The sequence below is a fragment of the Saimiri boliviensis genome, chromosome 2, assembly GCF_048565385.1.
Source record: "Saimiri boliviensis isolate mSaiBol1 chromosome 2, mSaiBol1.pri, whole genome shotgun sequence".
NCBI classification, from domain to species: Eukaryota; Metazoa; Chordata; class Mammalia; order Primates; family Cebidae; genus Saimiri; species Saimiri boliviensis.
Genome location: NC_133450.1, coordinates 152,431,965 through 152,452,637, shown reverse-complemented (window position 1 = coordinate 152,452,637; position 20,673 = coordinate 152,431,965). Strand labels below are relative to the sequence as shown.

General features: G+C 38.2%; 1 protein-coding gene and 1 non-coding gene across 6 annotated transcripts in view; one reads left to right on the top strand and one right to left on the bottom strand.

Annotated features, from left to right (window-relative positions):
- The window catches only part of MAMDC2 (MAM domain containing 2), a 304,045-nt gene that overhangs the window by 260,842 nt on the left and 22,530 nt on the right, over nucleotides 1–20,673 (top strand). For 4 of the 5 annotated variants that reach the window (XM_074394698.1, XM_074394696.1, XM_003935631.4 and 1 more), the window contains 2 exons: nucleotides 628–721; nucleotides 2,457–2,609. In XM_074394698.1, the coding sequence (XP_074250799.1) occupies nucleotides 628–721; nucleotides 2,457–2,609 (247 nt within the window). The remainder of the gene's footprint in view (nucleotides 1–627; nucleotides 722–2,456; nucleotides 2,610–20,673) is intronic. The other variant, XM_074394699.1, reaches the window with a different exon arrangement.
- Nucleotides 16,935–17,125, bottom strand: LOC120360744 (U2 spliceosomal RNA). The gene has a single exon (XR_005577170.1). It is a non-coding gene; the product is annotated as a U2 spliceosomal RNA (small nuclear RNA).

Below are 20,673 nucleotides of genomic sequence, written 5' to 3'. Positions count from 1 at the left end.
TTTCTCTGTCACACAGTTAACTTCTCGCTTTCCTCATTCTTCCTGTCAATTCTTTATGAAATGTCACTGATTTCAGCATTAATATGCACAGTATATCATTATGAGGTTGATTTTGCTCAAAAAAACAGTATACGTAATTCTAGGCCAGATGCAGTGGTTCATGCCTATAATCCCAGCACGTTGGGAGGTCAAGGCAGTAGATCACCTGAGGTCAGGAGTTTGAGACCAGCCTGGCCAACATGGTAAAACCCCATATATACTAAAAATACAAAAATTAGCCGGGTGTAGTGACAGGTGCCTGTAATCCCAGCTACTTAGGAAGCTGAGGCAGGATTGCTTGAACGGGGTAGGCAGAGGTTGCAGTAAGCCAAGATCACACCACTGCACTCCAGCCTAGGTGACAGAGTGAGATTCCGTCTCAAAATTTAATGATAATAAAAGTAATTCTAGGGTCTTATGCAGATGGTAACCATTTTTCTTGCCACTGTGTTCTGTTGTTCATACGAACGAAAAAGAGCTGCTTGTAATTTGCCTATGCTTACCTGCTGTGCTAAGTGAATCCCAGGTTGTTAAGAGTTTCCAGTTTTCAGTTAACAGAATTTATAGCTTTATTTTTATGAATTGCAGGTGGTTTTCATGAGCTTATGCAAAAGCTTCTGGGACTGTGGGCTTGTAGCCCTGGATGATATTACAGTACGGTTGGGAAGCTGCTCGTCTTCAGGTAAGAAGGCAGTCATTTCAGCTCTCTGTCTCTCTGGCCTAAACATACATTTCCTGTATCTCTAAGAACCACACACATTTCATCTGTGCTAGTCCATTGTTTGCTTTTCCTGTCTAAGTGTCTCCTGCAGAGCTGTGTAGCAGGCTTTGAAATTTAGAGATACCTAAAATGCAATAAAATAAAAAAAAAAAATTTAGAGATGATGATTGCAATGTAATACATGTCTTTGTACATGTGACTTAACCCTTTTGTCCTCATTTGGAAGGGAGATAATGATATCTACCTGAATATTGGGGATAATACATACACATTTTCCTACCATAAGACCTGGCACAAAACAGTGCTTTAAAAACACTGTAACACCTGTATCTTCTATTATAATTATTACTATTATCATTGTTTTTGTTATCTTACATGAATGCAGATTTTCAAGCAATATTGATGAAATTCTTGTTTCACAGGTACTTGCTAAACATAATTTAAAATTTTAATAAAATAAACATTTTCTAAGTGAATTAAATGACAGTGGAACAATAGACCAAGCAATGAGGATAGTAGCGAAATAAAGTCATGGTAGCTAGCTATGTGTTGGACATTATGTCTAATTAGAAAATAGCACATAACTCAATCCAGATCATTGGTCTGTATCTGCTAATTACCATTGCATCCTACATCATAGGACATCCATTTCTTTGACACACAGGCAAATCGTGGTATCAGTCTGGCACTGGAGAATTATCTCCATGTTTATTTAATTAAAAGATAATTTGTTCTTAGTCCCTTGATTTGCCAGGCACTGCAAGGACAACCCAGATAAAAATCATTCCACTCAAGGCATAGAAGAAAGAATGAGCCTTCATTAACTAGTACTGTATGTAAAATAAAATGAAGTAAAACAGTGATCACACAAGAGACATGTGAAACAAGCTATTTATTAGAAAAATTTGCTAAGACTCTGGATGTAGGGAGGTATAACCAAGTTTAGTCAAAGGAGAAGTCCCCAATAAATTGGGAAGAAGCACCATTCTAATAATAATTGTGAATGTTATTGAAGACAGCGTTCAAAGAAATAAATATTGGATTTGGGAAAAGAGAAATAAAGGTCTGGGTGGCAAAATAAGTTTTAATTTAATTATTGAGAACTTTATGTTCAAAATTATCACTTTACATGTACCACCTCATTTAATCCTCACAGACCCATGAAGTGACTACCATCAATATTCCCACATTACACAACTGTAAGGCACAGAGAAATGAAGTCATTTGTTCCATGCAGCGATGCCTCCAGAAGTCAATTTAGTGTTCTCACATTCTCCTCCACCTCCAAAGCAACTGTGGAGTTGTAAGAGGATACCCTTTACTCATCTAGGATTTCTGAAGAAGGTGCCTGAATTATGCAATTTTATTATTTTCCATATTTTTATAAAGGCAATATACCTCTAAATTCTGGAGTGGTAGAAAAAGAATTTCACATAAATTCACAAGTCAGAGAAAGTTTTTTCTCAAATATTTTAGATCCATATCTCTGATTATTCTCTGTGTCTGTGGCAGGACCCACAGTGGAGTGCAGCCTCCAGCTGGAAGCAATGGCTTTGTGTAGGTGGGCCACCAGTGGGGGTTGCCTTTGCATCACATGCCATATGGCCAGACAACATTCATACGTGCAGAGTAGGCTGCTAGCAACAGAGTCATTGAAAGTGTCACAGCAATTGCAACACCTGCTATTTCCTTGCAGAGAAACTTCCGCCTCCACCTGGAGAGTGTACTTTCGAGCAAGATGAATGTGCATTTACTCAAGAGAAGAGAAACCGGAGCAGCTGGCACAGGAGGAGAGGAGAAACTCCCACTTCCTACACAGGACCAAAGGGAGATCACACTACTGGGGTAGGTGAGTTATGGCACGTGGTTCCGTTTCCTAAGAAAAGCTTCTAAAACAGCATTCTGTGAATCATTTACTGCATTTTGAAATGTGCAAAATTATGTCTTGTGTCTAGAATGAAATGCGCTTGTGATTCTACACACAGGATGATTCAATAGGTGCACTGAATGTCATCCTTTCTGTTTATTACATTGCTTATGTTCATTGCTGCAACAGGGATCTAACAGGGCTTACTAAGATACGCACACAAAAACTTAATTAGAAGTAAGTTAAAAGGTCAAAGTAGAGGGACAAATTAGGGGGGAAAAGTGGTAATCTAAACTGGAGCCAGGGCCGAGGCCTAATATACAAAATGTATTAGGAGACAAAGAGACATGCAGATTTGACTTTAAGCTTTTATTAGCTAAAACTCATCTGTGAAACATGATTCACAGCATCCTTAGGAAAAAACAGAATGAAGAACAGTCCACTTGGGTGGGGTGTAGGCAATGATGGGGTGCATTTTCTGTAGAAAACATACAATTAATAAAACAGTAAAAGTTGATCTACTTCATATTACCAATATGTATCAGCAATTGTAAACATTGTCAGTGACAAAATGTGTCCCATAGGCCATGCGTGGTGGCTCACTCCTGTAATTCCAGCACTATGGAAGGCCGAGGTGAGAGGATTACTTGAGCCTAGGAGTTCAAGACCAGCCTAGATAACATAATGAGACCCCATCTGGACAAAATTTTTTTTTTTATTTTAGCCAATTGTGGTGGCATGCACCTGTGCTCACAGCTACTCAGAAGGCTGAGGCAGGAGGATTGCTTGAGCCCAGGAAGTCAAGGCTATAGTGAGCCATGTTCATGCCATTGCACTCCAGCTTGGGCAACAGAGCAAGTCTCTGTCTCAAAACAAAGCAAAACAAAAAATACATTCCATAGAATGGATCTTTCTCACTGACACCCCTGTTTCATTTGGTATACCTACTGAATAAAAGCAGAGCACTTGGTCCAGAGAAGGAGAACTACCCCTGATACTAAGCTCATAGAAATATCTCCTCAGGAATCCTCCTAGAGAAACCATTATGACATTAAATGTAAGAGTAATTTGCATTGTGCTGTTTCTTATGGTCTAACTCGGGGTATCCAATCTTTTGGCTTCCCTGGGCCACATTGGAATGAGAAGAATTGTCTTGGGCCACACATAGAATTAACACTAACAATAGCTGATGAGCTAAAAATAAATGAATAAAAATTAAATGCAAAAAAATTTTCATAATGTTTTAAGAAAGTTTACAGATATGTGTTAAGCAATAGTCAAAGTTGTCCTGGGCCACATGTAGCCTGCAGGCTGCGGTTTGGATGAGCTTGGTCTAACTCAAGTAAACCTGTTTAATTGGATAAACAAGATGGAATGCAATCATAAACAACTTTTTCTATCACTCTTCAAACATACTTTAAAGATCTTCTTTTCCCCATGCCTTAGCAAATCCCTTAAATTCTCAGTCCTGTTGTGATATTAGAAAAATTACACATTCAGGTATGTCAAAAGTCCAGTTCAAATCAAAACTTCCATTTATCATTCAATCGAATCTTCTCTCTTTCCCTCAGCTTGGGCCTGACTCCTAGTTAGGAAGGATAGAGGAGGAAACTATCTGTTCTTTCATTTTCTTTGTTTCACCTCTTCTCCTACCCCTCATCTTCATGATTTTTTAATCAGGGAAGATAGAAGAGGAAGAAAAGAAAGGAACTTTTAAAATCTTTTTTGCTGTTTAAAATTATCTCTTAGCTATTGCATGTCCTTGGTTTGACAGATGTCTGAATACTGGCTCTTTCAGGAGCCTCTGCATCTTACATTCTGGCAATGTACTCACTGGCTAACCCTCTGAGACCACCCCCTTCCTTTAGTACTTGCACTACGGATTACAACCCAAATAGATTTTCTGTTTGGTTTCTTCCTGTAAGTTTTCACTTGGGTTCTTTCAAGAACAGTTCTTTTCAGCCACCTTGCTAGTGAGTGTCCCTTTGGCCTCAGTAGTGATGCACTCCTGCCTGACTAAGAAAATGCGCAGCTTGGTCCTACTGCTGACCTCTTTTTTCTTGCTGCTTCAGCAGATTCTGGGACAACGTTGCTCTGGTAAAGGATGCTGTTGAAGAGATTTAGCTTTGGCCCAAAGGCAGATCAGCTACTCAGTTTAAGCATTAAGTGAAGGTTGCTAAGGTGACTCTAAAAATGTGTGGAACTATCTCTGGAAAGATATCAGGATGTTAAAACTATAACTAAAAAGGCCTATATGTATTAGAACTATTCTGAAAGCTTATAACAGAAAATACAACTCAAACTGACTTAAGTGAAAAGGAAATCTTTTGTTGGACTTTGTTACAGAAAGAGACTCGTGTGGGCTTAGCTTCAGGCACAGCTTGATGCATGGGTTAAAACTGTGTCCTCAGGAGCCAATTTCTCTCTCTCTCTCTCTCTCTCTCTCTCTCTCCCCCCACACCCCCTTCTCTCTCTCCTCTCTCTCTCCACCCGCCCACCCTCTCTCTCCTCTCTCTCAACTGTTTTTTCTGGGTTGGCTCCAATCTAGACATGATCTCCTGTCACGGCAACACAGTGGCTGTAGCAATTGCAGTCTCATAGCCTTTCAACATTGAATTTAGTGGAAATTGAAAACTCAACAAAAATAGGCACGCTGAGTCTTCTCATTGGCTCTGACTGGAAATGTTTTCAGGGCATGGTACCATAAAGGCCATTTTTTATTCCCCACAAAATTTCATATTCTGCCTTGTACACGACATGTGCTCAAAAATGCCTATGGAATGAATGAATGCACAAATGAATAAATGAATCTAAAAGCCTTCATTGACACATTTAATGATAACTATTTATTTAGTGAAACCCTAGAAAATGGGATGGAAGAAAGGTATCTTTTTATTCCAACAGCGTTGAAGTCAATAATTAATCAGTTTTAGCTAAAGTCAATTGTAATCTAGATGTTGTGTGTATGTGTATTTTTCTTGAGAGAAGATTTTGATCGTTTTTCTTCCTTTTGTCCAGGAGAGCAGTAAGAGATCTAGGAAGAGGTACGACCAAAGAGAACTACGTTGTGGTAGACTACTATAGGGAATTCTATGAGTAAAAACACTGTGGAATGCCTTAGATGTGGAAGAGAAGACATAGAAAAATAGTGAATGCTGAAGGGAAGGAATCCCTGGAAAGGGTAAGGAGAGGCACCAGGCCAGATTATAACAGACCCATGGACTTAGGGCATCAGGGCAACCTACGGTTTCCCATTCACTAGGTATGAGACCTTGAGAAAGTGATTTAAAATCTCTGTCTCAGTTTTATCATCTAGAAAATAAGAACAATTATAACTACTTACCTGTTTCCCTAACTTCTTAGGGTAGTTGAATTTAAAAACTGAGAGCTTTGGGATTAGACTGCCTGGGTTCAAATCTCAGTTGTACATTTAACCTCTCTAAGCCTATTTTCTTTATATTTGTATTAAGAATAATTAATACCTACCTCACAGACTGTGTTGAGGTTTAAATGAAACAAGATATAAAACATACTTAGAATAAGACCTGGCATATGGCAATTAATTCTTGCTCTATTATTCATTTGTTCCTTCATTCAGCAAATATCTATTGAGTGTCTACTGTGTGCCAGGTACTATTTTAGGCACTTGTGAAACACAGATGAACAAAACAGACAAGCATTTACCCTCATGGAACTTCTAGTAGAGAAGACAGACAAGAAATATTAAGCTTAATCGTAATTATGCAGTATTTTAAAAGACGATCATTATTAATTGCTACAGAACTAAAAATGGAGCAGGCAAGGGAGTTAGGGAATTGAGAGGAGGATGTGAGTGGAGTTAACTAAGGTAAATAGAAGACTCACAGTGAAGTCCATTGAGAAGGTAAACTTGAAAGGAGTTGAGGTAGCCTACCAAGGACATATCTGGAAAGCGGTGTTCCAGGTAGAGGGGACAGCCAGTACAAGGCCCCATAAGTGAAAACATGCTCAGTGTGTCCTAGGAACAGCAAGGCGGCTGCTTTAGCTATAGTTTAGTGAGCTAGGGAGAGAGTGCTAGGAGAAACCCAGAGCAATAATGGTGGGCCAGATCATGGAGGACCTTGTAATTAATTAGAAGGACTTTGGATTTTTTTTTTTTTTTTTTTTACCAGGATGGAGTCTTACTATGTTGCCGAGGCTGGAGTGCAGTGGTGCGATCTCCGCTCACTGCAACCTCCTCCCAAGTTCGAGCAATTCTCCTGCCTCGGCCTCCCAGATAACTAGGATTACAGGCACCCAGTGCCATACCCGGCTAAGTTTTGTATTTTTTAATAGAGACAGCATTTCGTCATGTTGCCCTGGCTGGTCTTGAACTCCTGACCTCAGGTGATCTGCCAGCCTCAGCCTCCCAGAATGACTGGCTTACAGGCATGGGCCACCATGCCCAGCCAGGACTTTGGATTTTACTTTACCTCAAATGGAAAGTCACTGGAGAGTGTTGAACTTAGAAGAGAAGCAGTCTGATCAAGTTTTAGAAGAATCGCTCTGGCTACTGTGTTGAGGAAAGACTGGGGATGGAAATGAAGCAAGGGTGAAATCAGAGAGCCCTGTCAGAGGCTACTGCACATAACCCAGGTGAACTACGATGGTAAATTTGACTATGATAGCAGATTTCACTATGATGGTAGATTTGACCAGCAACCATGGATTGGACTGTGTAGTAGCAATGAGGGTGGTGATAAGTGGTCAAATCCTGGATATATTTTGAAAGCTGAGCTATAGAATTTCATGATGGATTAGATGAGTATAGGAAAAAGAGCAACGTTCTGAGTAGCCTGACAAAACCTTGCCCGTGTTCAAGAAACCCTTATTCTACTGAAAAATGGCAAAGCATAAGGGTAGTGATGCTAGCATGTTGTTGTAATTATCTTATTTTATTATTCCTTGTTGTTAATCTCTTACTGGGCCTAATTTATAAATTAAACTTCATCGTATGTATGTATAGGAAAAAATATATAGTATACATAGGGTTCAGTAGTATCATCAGTTTCAGGCGTCTACCAGGGATCTTAGAACATATCCCTTAAGGATAAGGGGGAACTACTGTAGTTTGCCAGGGCTGCCATAACAAAATATCACAGACTGGGTGGCTTAAACAACAGAAATTTATTTTCTCACAGTTCTGCAGGCTGAAAGTCCAAGATCAAGATGTGGGTAGGGTTGGTTCCTTCTGAGATTTCTCTCCTTGGCTTGCAGATGGCTGCCTTCCTGCTTCACGTGGCCTTTCCTCTGTGCCACTGCACCCCTGATATGTACTTTCTTATAAGTTCTCCAGTCATAACAAATTACAGCCCACCCTAACAATCCCATTACTCCTAAAAAGTTCTATCTCCAAAAATAGTCACTAGAATTATAGTATGGGAGTTAGGGCTTCAGCATATAATTGAACTCACTCTCAGGATTTAGGGCAATAGGTTGAACATTCAAGGGTAAACTCTTAAGTTAAATGGCTGACAACCAAGCCCATGTCATGATGCTTAAATAATGTTACAGTCTGAGCTTGTTTGACTGGTAGACCATATCCTGTCTTCTCCTCATTAACACACAGCCTATGACAATCTAACAAAAGCACATGCAGTAGATATTAAGCTGCTCCTAATTCTACTCCTGTATTTACATTATTTCTGGGTTATGTGGACACATTTTGACTAACATAGCATTGCTTTGTCTAAAGGAAATAATGTGGTTGTGTTTGCTTTGTCTTCTTAAAAACTTTGAAGGATGCTTCAGCTGCCTGGGTGAAACTTCATAGCAAAAATTGAGTGCATGTTGTTATGTGAACATACTGCAGAAAAATTTAAACTTTTTAGTGTGTTCAACATTTATTTTGAGTGAATGTTTGACAGATTAAATAAAATTCTCTGGTGTACAACATAAGAATTCTGATTTTTAAAGTAAATTTTTTCTAGGGTCTGCCTTCTTTTTTCTTTATTTCATGTGCTTCAATACAGATTTTCAAAAATTTCTCAAGACACCTTCTGCTTTTCTAACTAAATCGTTTATCACTTAACGTCTTTTTCTTCCCATGCACAACAATGTAAATAAGAAAACAAATTTTGCTACGCTGTGCCTAGGGTACCTAGAAAATAGCATTAGGTTGAAGGTGTTTTGTTCTTGTTCTTGAAATTACTTTAATAACTGATTTTCTAGGGAAATATCAGTGATAATTTACAGTAGTTTCCCCTTATCTTCTGGGCATATGTTCCTATAGGCCAAGTAGATGCCTGAAACCAAAGGCAGTACTGAACCCTATATGCAACATCTTTTTTCATATACATGCCTACCTATCATAGAGCATAATCTATTAATTAGGCACAATAAGACACTAATAATGACCAATAATAAAATAGAATAATTATATTATTCACAATTTCATATACAGAAGATTTATTCCTACTGTAGATCTTAGCAACCTCAGATTTGTCCTTTCCTTATTAAGTCGCTACCTTTCACCCTTTCTTCCTTTATTTTCTTTTTTTTTTTTTTTTTTTTTTTTTCCCTGAGACAGAGTCTTGCTCTGTCTCCCAGGCTGGAATGCAATGGCATGATCTTCATTCACTGCAAACTTTGCCCCCCATGTTCAAGCGATTCTCCTGCCTCAGCCTCCTGAGTAGCTGGGATTACAGGCACGCACTACCACAACTGACTAATTTTTGTATTTTTAATAGACACAGGGTTTTACCATGTTGGTCAGGCTAGTCTCAAACTCCTGACCCTGTGATCCACCCTCCTCAGCATCCCAAAGTGCTGGGATTACAGGCGTGAGCCACAGCACCTCACCTCACCTTTTCACTTGAAGCACTTTATGACTTCTCTTTGCCATATCTTTTTTTTTTTTTTTTTTTTTGAGGCGGAGTTTCGCTCTTGTTACCCAGGCTGGAGTGCAATGGCGTGATCTCGGCTCACCGCAACCTCCGCCTCCTGGGTTCAGGCAATTCTCCTGCCTCAGCCTCCTGAGTAGCTGGGATTACAGGCACGCACCACCATGCCCAGCTACTTTTTTTTTGTATTTTTAGTAGAGACGGGGTTTCACCATGTTGACCAGGATGGTCTCGATCTCTTGACCTTGTGATCCACTCGCCTCGGCCTCCCAAAGTGCTGGGATTACAGGCTTGAGCCACCGCGCCCGGCCTCTCTTTGCCATATCTAAATTTTAAGCATCACTATTCTTAAACTTTGGGGCCATTATTAAGTAAAATAAAGGTTGCTTGGACACAAGCACTGTGATACCATGACAGTCAATCTGATAACCAAGATGGCTACTAAGTGACTCACAGGCAAAGAGTGTAAACAACATGGGCACATTGGACAAAGGGATGATTTATGCCCTGCTCAAGACAGAGTGGAACAGTACAAGATTTCATCATGCTGCTCACAATAGCACATAGTTTAAAACTAATGAATTGCTTATTTCTGGAATTTTCCATTTAATATTTTTGGGTCGCAGCTGGCTGTGGGTAACCAAAACCATGGAAAGTGAAAACATAAAGCGGGGACTACTATATTGGAGATTCACCATGTGCAGGCACTGTGCTGGGAGCTTCAACATCCTTTCCACAACCTGTAAGGCAAATGAAAGTTCCCATGTTTCGGGGGAGGAAGCTGAAGCTCAGAAAAGTTAAGTGCCTTTCCAGAGCCATACAGTAGTAACTGGTAGAGCAGAAACTGAATCTTACATTAGTCTGGTTCTAATGGCTATATACTCTGCCTACACTGTCTCACTAGGGTTCCAAACCTACATGCTACGAAGAGACCACACATGATCTGGAATGGCTGTGACAATTTATATATGAGAAGCACAGTTTTTCATAAACCAAAGACCCTTCACAACAAAGCAGAGTGTCTTCTCTTAGAAAATACAATGATTGGCATTTTGGGGCTTTCCTAGAAATGGATCCAGCAGAAAACATCTAAACTTTTTCTAATCTATTTCTAGTGCTGTAAGGCAATGTTGTAAGCATAACCCCAAGGCTATAGCTCACACACCTATTGTGTATCTTAAACCTCACGAAAGAGTGTTTTTTCTTTGTCCTAGCCTCTAATGGTATGAGTTTGATGTGGCTGATGTATTGACACTCAGATTGCAATGCGACAAGGGTTATTGTCTCAGTCCATTTTATGCTGCTATAACAGAATGTCTGAGACTAATTTATATAGAACAGAAACTTATATCCTCACAGTTCTGGGAGCTGGAAAGTCTAAGATCAAGGTGTTGACATCTAGTGAAAGCCTTCTTGCAATATCATCCCATGGTGGAAGGGGCAAAGAGAGAGGGTGAGGGGAAGAGTAAGAGGGAATCAAACTCATCTTTTAATAAGAAACCCACTCCAATGAAATTGCATTAAGCCATTAGTAAGGGTAGTGCCCCCATGATCCAAACATCTCCCATTAGGCCCTACCTCTTGACACCACTGCACTGGGGAATCAAGTTTCCAACTCATGAGTTTTGGGGAACACATCCAAACCATAGCCGTTACCCATTCAAAAATTAATGCATAAACAAACAAAGGTTCCTCTAAAATGTTCACTCATTTGTTAAAACCCCCAGCATCAGAAGCTACATATATATAAGAATTAAACCTCTTGTAACTGAGAGCAATCATAAATGGTATATAGTCCAGGATCCCTAGGATCTTGTTCTATTCCATGTTTCCTGAATACTCACTATGCATTATACATGAAATAACTGCCCAGAGTTATAATAGAGTTATAATAAGTAAAGTAATAAAGGTGAAGTCCTACAGATAATGAAACCACACATGGAGATCTCCTTGTGAGTATCTTAAAAGATGAGTGTGGGCCGGGCGCGGTGGCTCAAGTCTGTGGTCCCAGCACTTTGGGAGGCCGAGGCGGGTGGATCACGAGGCCAAGAGATCGAGACCATCTCGGTCAACATGGTGAAACCCCATCTCTACTTAAAAAAAAATACAAAAAGTTAGCTGGGCATGGTGGTGCGTGCCTGTAATCCCAGCTACTCAGGAGGCTGAGGCAGGAGAATTGCCTGAACCCAGGAGGCGGAGGTTGCAGTGAGCCGAGATCGCGCCATTGCACTCCAGCCTGGGTAACAAGAGTGAAACTCCGTCTCAAAAAAAAAAAAAAAAGATGAGTGTGAATTCAACAAGAATGGCAGGGAGGAAGGAAGCATTCCAGGATGAGGAAATGGCTGGTATGATATGAAGTATAGAGCCATTAAACAGTGTGGCAGCTTTCGAAGAACTGTAAGTGACTAGGCTGGCATGTAGAATATTGTCAGCCAGGACTATCAACAAACTGGAGTCTAAAATATAGGCTTTTTTTTTTTTTGCAATATTGAAAGTTTGGTTTTAATATTTCCAAAGGTTATCAACTTACAACCTTGAGACTAACAACACTTATAGTAGGAAACATTGGTTAAGACACTATTGTAAAAAATGTTACTAAAAATTCAATGTACCCACCAACTTTATTAAAATTACCTAAATCTAAGACATTGGAGATCTATCTCTAGCTAACACAACAATACTAAAATGAGACATAGATTTTCTTAAAATTAGGAATATAAGGCATTCCTTTCTACAAATAAAAAAACCTTTAAAACCTAGTGAATAACCCAGTTATACATTTTAAACTTCTAGCCAGAAGATATATATGCCTGTAAAATTCCAGCCAGAATGAGTATAGTGTTTAGAAAGATGAACACAAATAAATTAATTATAGACCTCTTTTCCTAGCACAAAATACACTAGCAATCACTGTGACCTCTGGCTACAAAACACCTAAAAATGCAAGAAGAAAGAATAAATGGATAAAATATTATTTTTATTTTTATTTTTTTAAGTTCTGGGATACATGTGCAGAACATGCAGGTTTGTTACATAGGTACACATGTGCCATGGTGCTTTGCTGCACCTATCATCTATCATCTAGGTTTTAGGCCCCGCTTGCATTAGGTGTTTGTCCTAATACTCTCCCTCCCCTTTCCTCCCACCCCCTGACAGGTCCCTTGTCCATGTGTTCTCATTGTTCAACTCCCACTTATGAGTGAGAACATGTGGTGTTTGGTTTTCTGTTCCTGTGTCAGTGTGCTGAGAATGATGCTTTCCAGCTTCATCCATGTCCCTGCAAAGGACATGAACTCATTCTTTTTTATGGCTGCATGGTATTCCATGGTATATATGTGCCACATTTTCTTTATTCAGTCTGTCATTGATGGGCATTTGGGTTGGTTCTAAGTCTTTGCTGTTGTAAATAGTGCTGCAATAAATATACATGTGCATATGTCTTTATAATAGAATAATTTATAATCCTTTGGGCATAAATTCTGGGTCAAATGGTATTTCTGGTTCTAGATCCTTGAAGAAGCACCACACTGTCTTCCACAATGGTTGAACTAATTTACACTCTCACCTACAGTGTAAAAGCATTCCTATTTCTGCACATCTTCACCAGCATCTGTTGTTTCCTGACTTTTAAATGATCGCCATTCTAACTGGCATGAGATAGTATTTCATTGTAGTTTTAATTTACATTTCTCTAATGACCGGTGATGACAAGCTTTTTTCATATGTTTGTTGGCTGCATAAATATGTTCTTTTGAGAAGTGTCTGTTAATATTCTTTGCCCACTTTTTGATGGGGTTGTTCATCTTTTCTTGTACATCTGTTTAAGTTCCTTGTAGATTCTGGATATTAGCCCTCTTTCAGATGGATAGATTGTAAAAACTTTCTCCCATTCTGTAGATTGGCTCTTCACTCTGATGATAGTTTATTTTGTTGTGCAGAAGCTCTCTAGTTTAATTAGATCCCATTTGTCAATTTTGGCTTTTGTTGCCAGTGCTTTTGGTGTTTTAGTCATGAAGTCTTTGCCCATGCCTATGTCCTGAATGGTATTGCCTGAGTTTTCTTCTAGGATTTTTATGATTTTAGGTTTTACATTTAAGTCTTTAATCCATCATAAGTCAATTTTTGTATAAGGTGTAAGGAAGGGATCCAGTTTTGGTTTTTTGCATATGGCTAGCCAGTTTTCCCAGCACCATTTATTAAAGAGGGAATCCTTTCCCCTTGCTTTTTTTTTTTTTTTTTTTTTTGTCAGGTTTATCCAAGATCAGATGATTGTAGATGTATGGTGTTATTACTGAGGTCACTGTTTTGTTCCATTGGTCTATATATCTGTTTTGGTACCAGTACCAAGCTGTTTTGATTACTGTAACCTTGTATTATAGTTTGAAGCCAGGTAGCATGATGCCTCCAGCTTTGTTCTTTTTGCTTACAATTGTCTTGGATATATGGGCTCTTTTTTTGGTTCTGTATGAAATTTAAAGTAGTTTTTTCTAATTCAGTGAAGAAAGTCAATGGTAGCTTGGTGGGAATAGCATTGAATCTATAAATTACTTTGGACACTATGGCCATTTTCACAATATTGATTCTACCTATCCATGATCATGGAATTTTTTTGTGTCCTCTCATATTTCCTAGAGCAGTGGTCTGTAGTTCTTTTTGAAGAAGTCCTTCACATCCCTTATAAGTCGTATTCCTAGATATTTTATTCTCTTTGTAGCAATTGTGAATGGGAAGACCACTCATGATTTGGATCTCTGCTTGTCTATTATTGCTGTATAGGAATGCTTGTGATTGTTGCACATTGATTTTGTATCCTGAGACTTTGCTGAAGTTGCTTATCAGCTTAAGGAATTTTGGAGCTGAGACGATGGGGTTTTCTAAATATACAATCATGTCATCTGCAAACAGAGACAATTTGACTTCCTCTCTTCCTGTCTGAATATCTTTTATTTCTTTCTCTTGCCTGATTGCCCTGGCAAGAACTTCCAATACTATGTTGAATAGGAGTGGTGAGAGAGGACATCCTTATCTTGTGTTGGTTTCCAAAGGGAATGCTTCCAGCTTTTGCCAATTCAGTTTGATATTGCCTGTGGGTTTTTCATAAATAACTCTTATTATTTTGAGATAGGTCAAAAGTTAGTTTTCATTACTAGCCCTTATTATTTGAGGTATGAGCTCTTACTATTTTGAAGTATGTATGTATACCTTGTTTATTGAGCGTTTTTAGCATGAAGGGTATTCAATTTTATCAAAGGCCTTCTCTGCGTCTATTGAGGTAATCATGTGATTTTTGTCATTGATTCTGTTTATGTGATGGATTACATTTATCAATTTGCAAATGTTGAAGCAGCCTTGTATCTTAGGGATGAATCCAACTTGATTGTGGTGGATAGTCTTTTTGATGTGCTGCTGGATTCAGTTTGCGAGTATTTTATTAAGGATTTTTGCATTGATGTTCATCAGGAATATTTGCCCAAAATTTTCTCTCTTTGTTGTGTGTCTGCCAGATTTTGGTATCAGAATGATGCTGGTCTCATTAAATGAGTTTGGGAGGAGTCCCTCTTTTTCTATTGTTATGAATAGTTTCAGAAGGAATAGTACCAGCTCCTCTTTGTACCTCTGGTAGAATTCGGCTGTGAATCATCAGGTCCTGGGCTTTTCTTGGTTGGTAGGCTATTTATTACTACCTCAATTTCAGAACTTGTTATTGGTCTATTCAGGGATTCGACTTCTTCCTGGTTTATTTTTGGGAGGGTGTATGTATCTAGGATTTATCCATTTCTTCTAGAGTTTCTAGTTTATTTACATAGAGGTGTTCATGGTATTCTCTGATGTAGTTTGCATTTATGTGGGATCAGTAGTGATATCCCCTTTATTATTTTTTACTGTGTCTATTTGATTCTTCTCTCTTTTCTTCTTTGTCTGGCTAGTGGTCTATTTGTTAATCTTAAAAAAAAGAAAAGCTCCTGGATTCATTTTTTTTGAAGGGTTTTTCATGTCTCTACCTCTTTCAGTTCTGCTCTGATCTTAGTTATTTCTTGTCTTCTACTAGCTTTTGAATTTTTTTGCTGTTGGTTCTCCAGTTCTTTTAATTGTGATGTTAGGGTGTCGATTTCAGATCTTTCCCACTTTCTGATATGGGCATTTAGTGCTATAAATTTCCCTCTTAACACTGTTTTAGCTGTGTACCAGATATTCTGGTACGTTTTCTGTTTGTTCTTATTGGTTTCAAAGAACTTCATTATTTTTTACTTATTTTTGTTATTTACCCAGTAGTCATTCAGGAGCAGGTTGTTCAGTTTCCATGTAGCTGTGTGGTTTTGAGTGAATTTCTTAATCCTGAGTTCCAGTTTAGTTGCACTGTGATCTGAGAGACTGTTAGGATTTCCATTCTTTGGCGTTTGCTAAGGAGTGTTTTACTTCCAATTATGTGGTGGATTTTCGAATAAGTGCTATGTGGTGCTGAGAACAATACATATTCTATTGATTTGGTGGGGAGGCTTCTGTAGATGTCTATCAGGTCCACTTGGTCCAGAGCTTAGTTCAAGTTCTGAATTATCTTTGTTAATTATATGCCTTGTTGATCTAATATTGACAGTGGGGTGTTAAAGTCTTCCACTATTATTGAGTGGTAGTCTAAGTCTCTTCATAGGTCTGTAAGAACTTGTTTTTTTTTGTTTGCTTCTTTAAAATATATATTTTATTGCATTGGGGTACACGTGAAGAGCATGCAAGATTGTTGCATAGGTACACACATGGCAATGTGGTTTGCTGCCTTCTTCCCCATTACCTATATCTGACATTTCTCCCCATGTTATCCCTCCCCAACTCCTGACCCCCTGCTGTCCCTCCCCTAGTTCCCTCCCACAGACCCCAGTGTGTGATGCTCCCCTCCCTGTGTCCACGTGTTCTCATTGTTCAACACCTGCCTATGAGTGAGAACATGCGGTGTTTGCTTTTCTGTTCTTGTGTCAGTTTGCTGAGAATGATGGTTTTCAGGTTCATCCATGTCCCTACAAAGGACATGAACTCATCGTTTTTTATAGCTGCATAGTATTCCATGGTGTCTATGTGCCACATTTCCCCTGTCCAATCTATCATCGATGGACATTGGGTTGATTACAAGTCTTTGCTATTGTAAACAGTGCTGCAATGAACATTTGTGTGCGTGGGTCCATTTACAATTAACATAATGACTAATAAGTTAGAATTTATGTTTGCATTTTGGCATTTGTTTTCTGTATGATAGTATTACATCTTTTTTTTTTTTGTTCCTTTATTCTTCGATTACTCTTTTTTATGTTAAATAGATATTTTCTAATATGCCATTTTAATTCTCGTTTTATATATTTCTAAGTTATTTTCTTAGTGGTTGCCCTAGGGATTTCAATTAATACCTTTAAAAAATACTTTTTAAGAAATAACTTTTTAAAATGTCATTATCCTCCAAAGGGGGTGCACCATTCCTGAAGGTACTGCAATACCAGATCAATGCCTAGAGTGGACAGAGCAAGCTCCTATCCCATCTCCCTGCTCCAAAAACCCATTTAATATAGCGTCCTCAGACAGAGGACATATCAGATATTAAACTGATAAGAACAGATACTACACATGATCTTAACCAAAAGGCCAAAAGGAGATCAAAACAATTGACTTTTTTGTTAGAAAGAGATGGGGTCTCACAGTTATCCAGGCTAGTCTCAATCCCCTGGGCTCAAGTCATCCTCTCACCTCAGCCTCCAGAAGTGCTGGGATTCAGGCATAAGCCACTACTCCTGGCCCTTGATTAACATCTTGATTGAAGATAATCTAGTTTATACTAATATTAACTTAATTTCATAACATACAAAAACTGTGCTTCATTTCTTCCTTCCTTCTTTGTACTATTCTGTCATGAATATGATCTCTTTTGTGTTATAAGCCCATTGACACAGTTTTATAATTATTGCTTTATGCAGTTGTTGTCTTTTCAATCAGATAGAAGAGACATAAAAATACATGTAAAATTTGTCTTTTATATTTACCTGCACAGTTACCTTTACTGCTACTTTTTATTTATTCATAAAATTTGAGTTACTATCTAGTACCCTTTGCTTTCAGCCTGAAGGACTTCCTTTAGTAGCTAGTGATGAATCTAGTTTTATTTGAGAGTTTCATAAGTTCTCCTTTGTTTTTGAGGGACAGATTTCCTACAAATAGAATTCTTAGTTTTCTTTCACTGCGTTTATATATGTCATCTCACTGTCTTCTGACCATTATAGTTTCTGATGAGGAGTTAGCTGTAAATCTTATTGAGGTTCTTTTGTATATAATGAGTCACTTTTCTCTTGCTTTCAAGACTCACCTTAAAGTCAGCTAATTAGCAAAGAAAAAATTTATTAATTAAAAAAAAAAGAGATTTTCTCGTTGTCTTTGGCTTGCAACAGTTAAATGTAATTTTTCTAGGAGTGACTACTTGACTTTTCCTAGTTGAAGTTCTTTGATGTTCGTGAACATATAGATTTATATTTTTTTTAAACCAGGTTTGAAAAGGTTTTGGCTATTAATTTTTCAAAGGTTCTTTTTTCCCTCTTTCTCTTTCTTCTCTTCTGGGACTTCAATTATGCATTTGCTGGTAGTCTTGATGGTGTTCCACGGGTCTCTGAGTCTCTGTTCATTTCTTCTTTTATCTTTTTTCTTTATGTTCCTCAGACTGGATAATCTTATTGACCTGCCTTCAAGTTTAGTGATTCTTTGTTCTGCCAGTTCCAGTCTGCTGCCGAGCCCCTCTCATGAATGTTTTATTTCATTATACTTTTCAAATCCGTAATTTCTACTTGGTTCTTATTTATGATTTCTAGCTTTTTTGATGATACTCTCTATGCAATGAGACATCATTCTTATACTTTTAGAATTAGCTCTCATTAATTCTTGAAACATATTTATAATAGTTGACTTAAAGTCTTCTTTGTATAGTAAGTCCAAGTGTCTTGACTTCCTCAGGGATAACTTATGTTGACTACTTTTTATCCTATGTATGGGCTATAGTTCCCAATTTCTTTGTGTGTTTCATAATTTTTGTTGAAAACTGGGCATTTTGATTAACACCATTTTACGGATTCTTCTTCTCCCCATGGTTTTTTTGTTATTGCTGTTTGTTGTTTTGGTTTTTGTTGTCATTGTTACTGTATGTTTGCTTAGTGACTTTCCTGGACCAATTCCACAGAGTCTATATTCTTTGTTGTATATGGCTCTGCTCTGTTCTCTTAACAGTCAACTAATTATTGAACAGAGATTTTCCTTAAATGCCTTAAAGCAGCACGCAACAATAGATCCCCCAGCACTTGCCAGCAGGTTCTGTGCTTGCGTTGGGGCACGTCTTCAGTGCTCTAGCAGGCAGTTTACAACTTCACCTTAGCCTCCATTTCTTGCTCACAAAGAGCCTAAAGGTCAGCCAGAGATGAAAGATTAGGATTTTCTCAGTTTTTTTTTTTTTTTTTTTTTCTGGGGATGTGTATAGCTCTTTACATTTGCATGGCCTTTCAGATTTCCATAAATATATTGGAGCTTTGTAAAGCTCCCTACAGACATCTCATTCCCAAATTTTTTTCTTTTATATTTTTGGTCAGCCTTTTGTTAGCTTCAGCTGTTAATACCACCTCAGGCAGTTACAATGTTAAACAGTTGTTTTATTTATTGTTTTTGATAAATGCCATGGTGGATAAAGTTGTTCATATCGAGTAAGATTTACTTCAGTTAGGTTAAATAAAGGCAAGCCCTGAGAATGAAGCTCTTCAGAAGCTGCTAAACAGGTTAAATAATACCAGTTCTCTAGAGATGGGGCTTTTAGGGAGCTCCAGATCTGTTCTGTATCTTCCAGTGGCTGCTAAGCTACTGTTTTTTAAAACAGCTAGTTACAAAGCTCTTGGCTTTTACATCTTTTGCAGAGTAGAGATGGAGATGGAATTGGGGCAAGTAAAAAGGTTCTTAGCAAAATTCAGTCATTTTTCTTGGGAAAAGCACTCTTGGATCGTCAAAACCTTTGGTTAATTTCCAGAATTCTGAAATGTTTCATTGCTTTTATGCTGGAGCATATTTTCAGAGGTCCTTACTCCACCATTCTGAAGGTTCCATATTCCTCTGATTTTTTGGCTTTTGAATATATTTGAGTTCATTGGTGAAATTCTCTGTCTTATCTATTTTCTTAAACATATAATTGAATGCTCAAGTTATTGAATCGTAACTATTTGCAGTACTTGTGTGATAACTCCACATGTGGGTCACTTGTGGTTCTGTTTCTATCATCTGTTATCTACACCCCCATCCTCTCTGGCCCTGTTCTTGATAATGTCTGGTAAATTTGATTGAATACTAGAGTTGCCAATGAAAAATTATAGAATCCTGGGGTGATGGTACTTCCTTCTAGAGAGAATTCAACCTGTTCTCCAGTAGACAACTCGAAGAGAGCAGGTCACGTCAGTCCAATCAGAACTAAGCTAACTTGAGGTAGTGTTGTAGTTCTGTTTTGCTTGCCTACTTCTGCTTCTCCTCTAAACCTGGGATATACCCTTCAAAAATATATTCTCAGATGTAACTAGGAACTCTCCTCCTTAGTATGCACTAATCTTCAATTTTTGTCTCTTAAGCTGATGAGATTGCTAAAAAATCCCACTGTTTTGCATTTGGCTTCTTGGCCTCTTGCTCTCTGCAATTCAAAAATTTTGCAAATGCTTTAGAAGAAGATTGTCAAGTGATGGGCTCACTTTTTCATACCTCTCTTTTCTCAGAAAAGTTGACCCTGAAAGTCCTGGCTGCTTTGGTAGCCCTGAAATCCAGTTATTACCTTCCCAACCGAGTGAGCTCTGTTGGTGTCTCTGCCACTTGGCAGCTGTTCTCTGAATAGCATCTAAACTAAACAGCCAAGTACCCCAAGGTGGAAAGCATCTTGAGGAATACTGAGCTCATTTCATTGACCTTCCATTTTTTTCTGAGATCTTGGTCCCTAATGTCCTTGCTGTTTGGAAATGTCTCTGATAACCTCAAAGCAGGTGTTTTCTTTTAAAAAAAAAAAATCTTTTTCTAATTTTTGTTAGCAGAATATATCTCTGCTACAAGTTACTTAACAGAGACAGAGGGGATGCCTTTGGTATTTTATTTTTTAGCATTATTTATTTAAGAACATGATTATTATACTCAAAATATACTCTCTT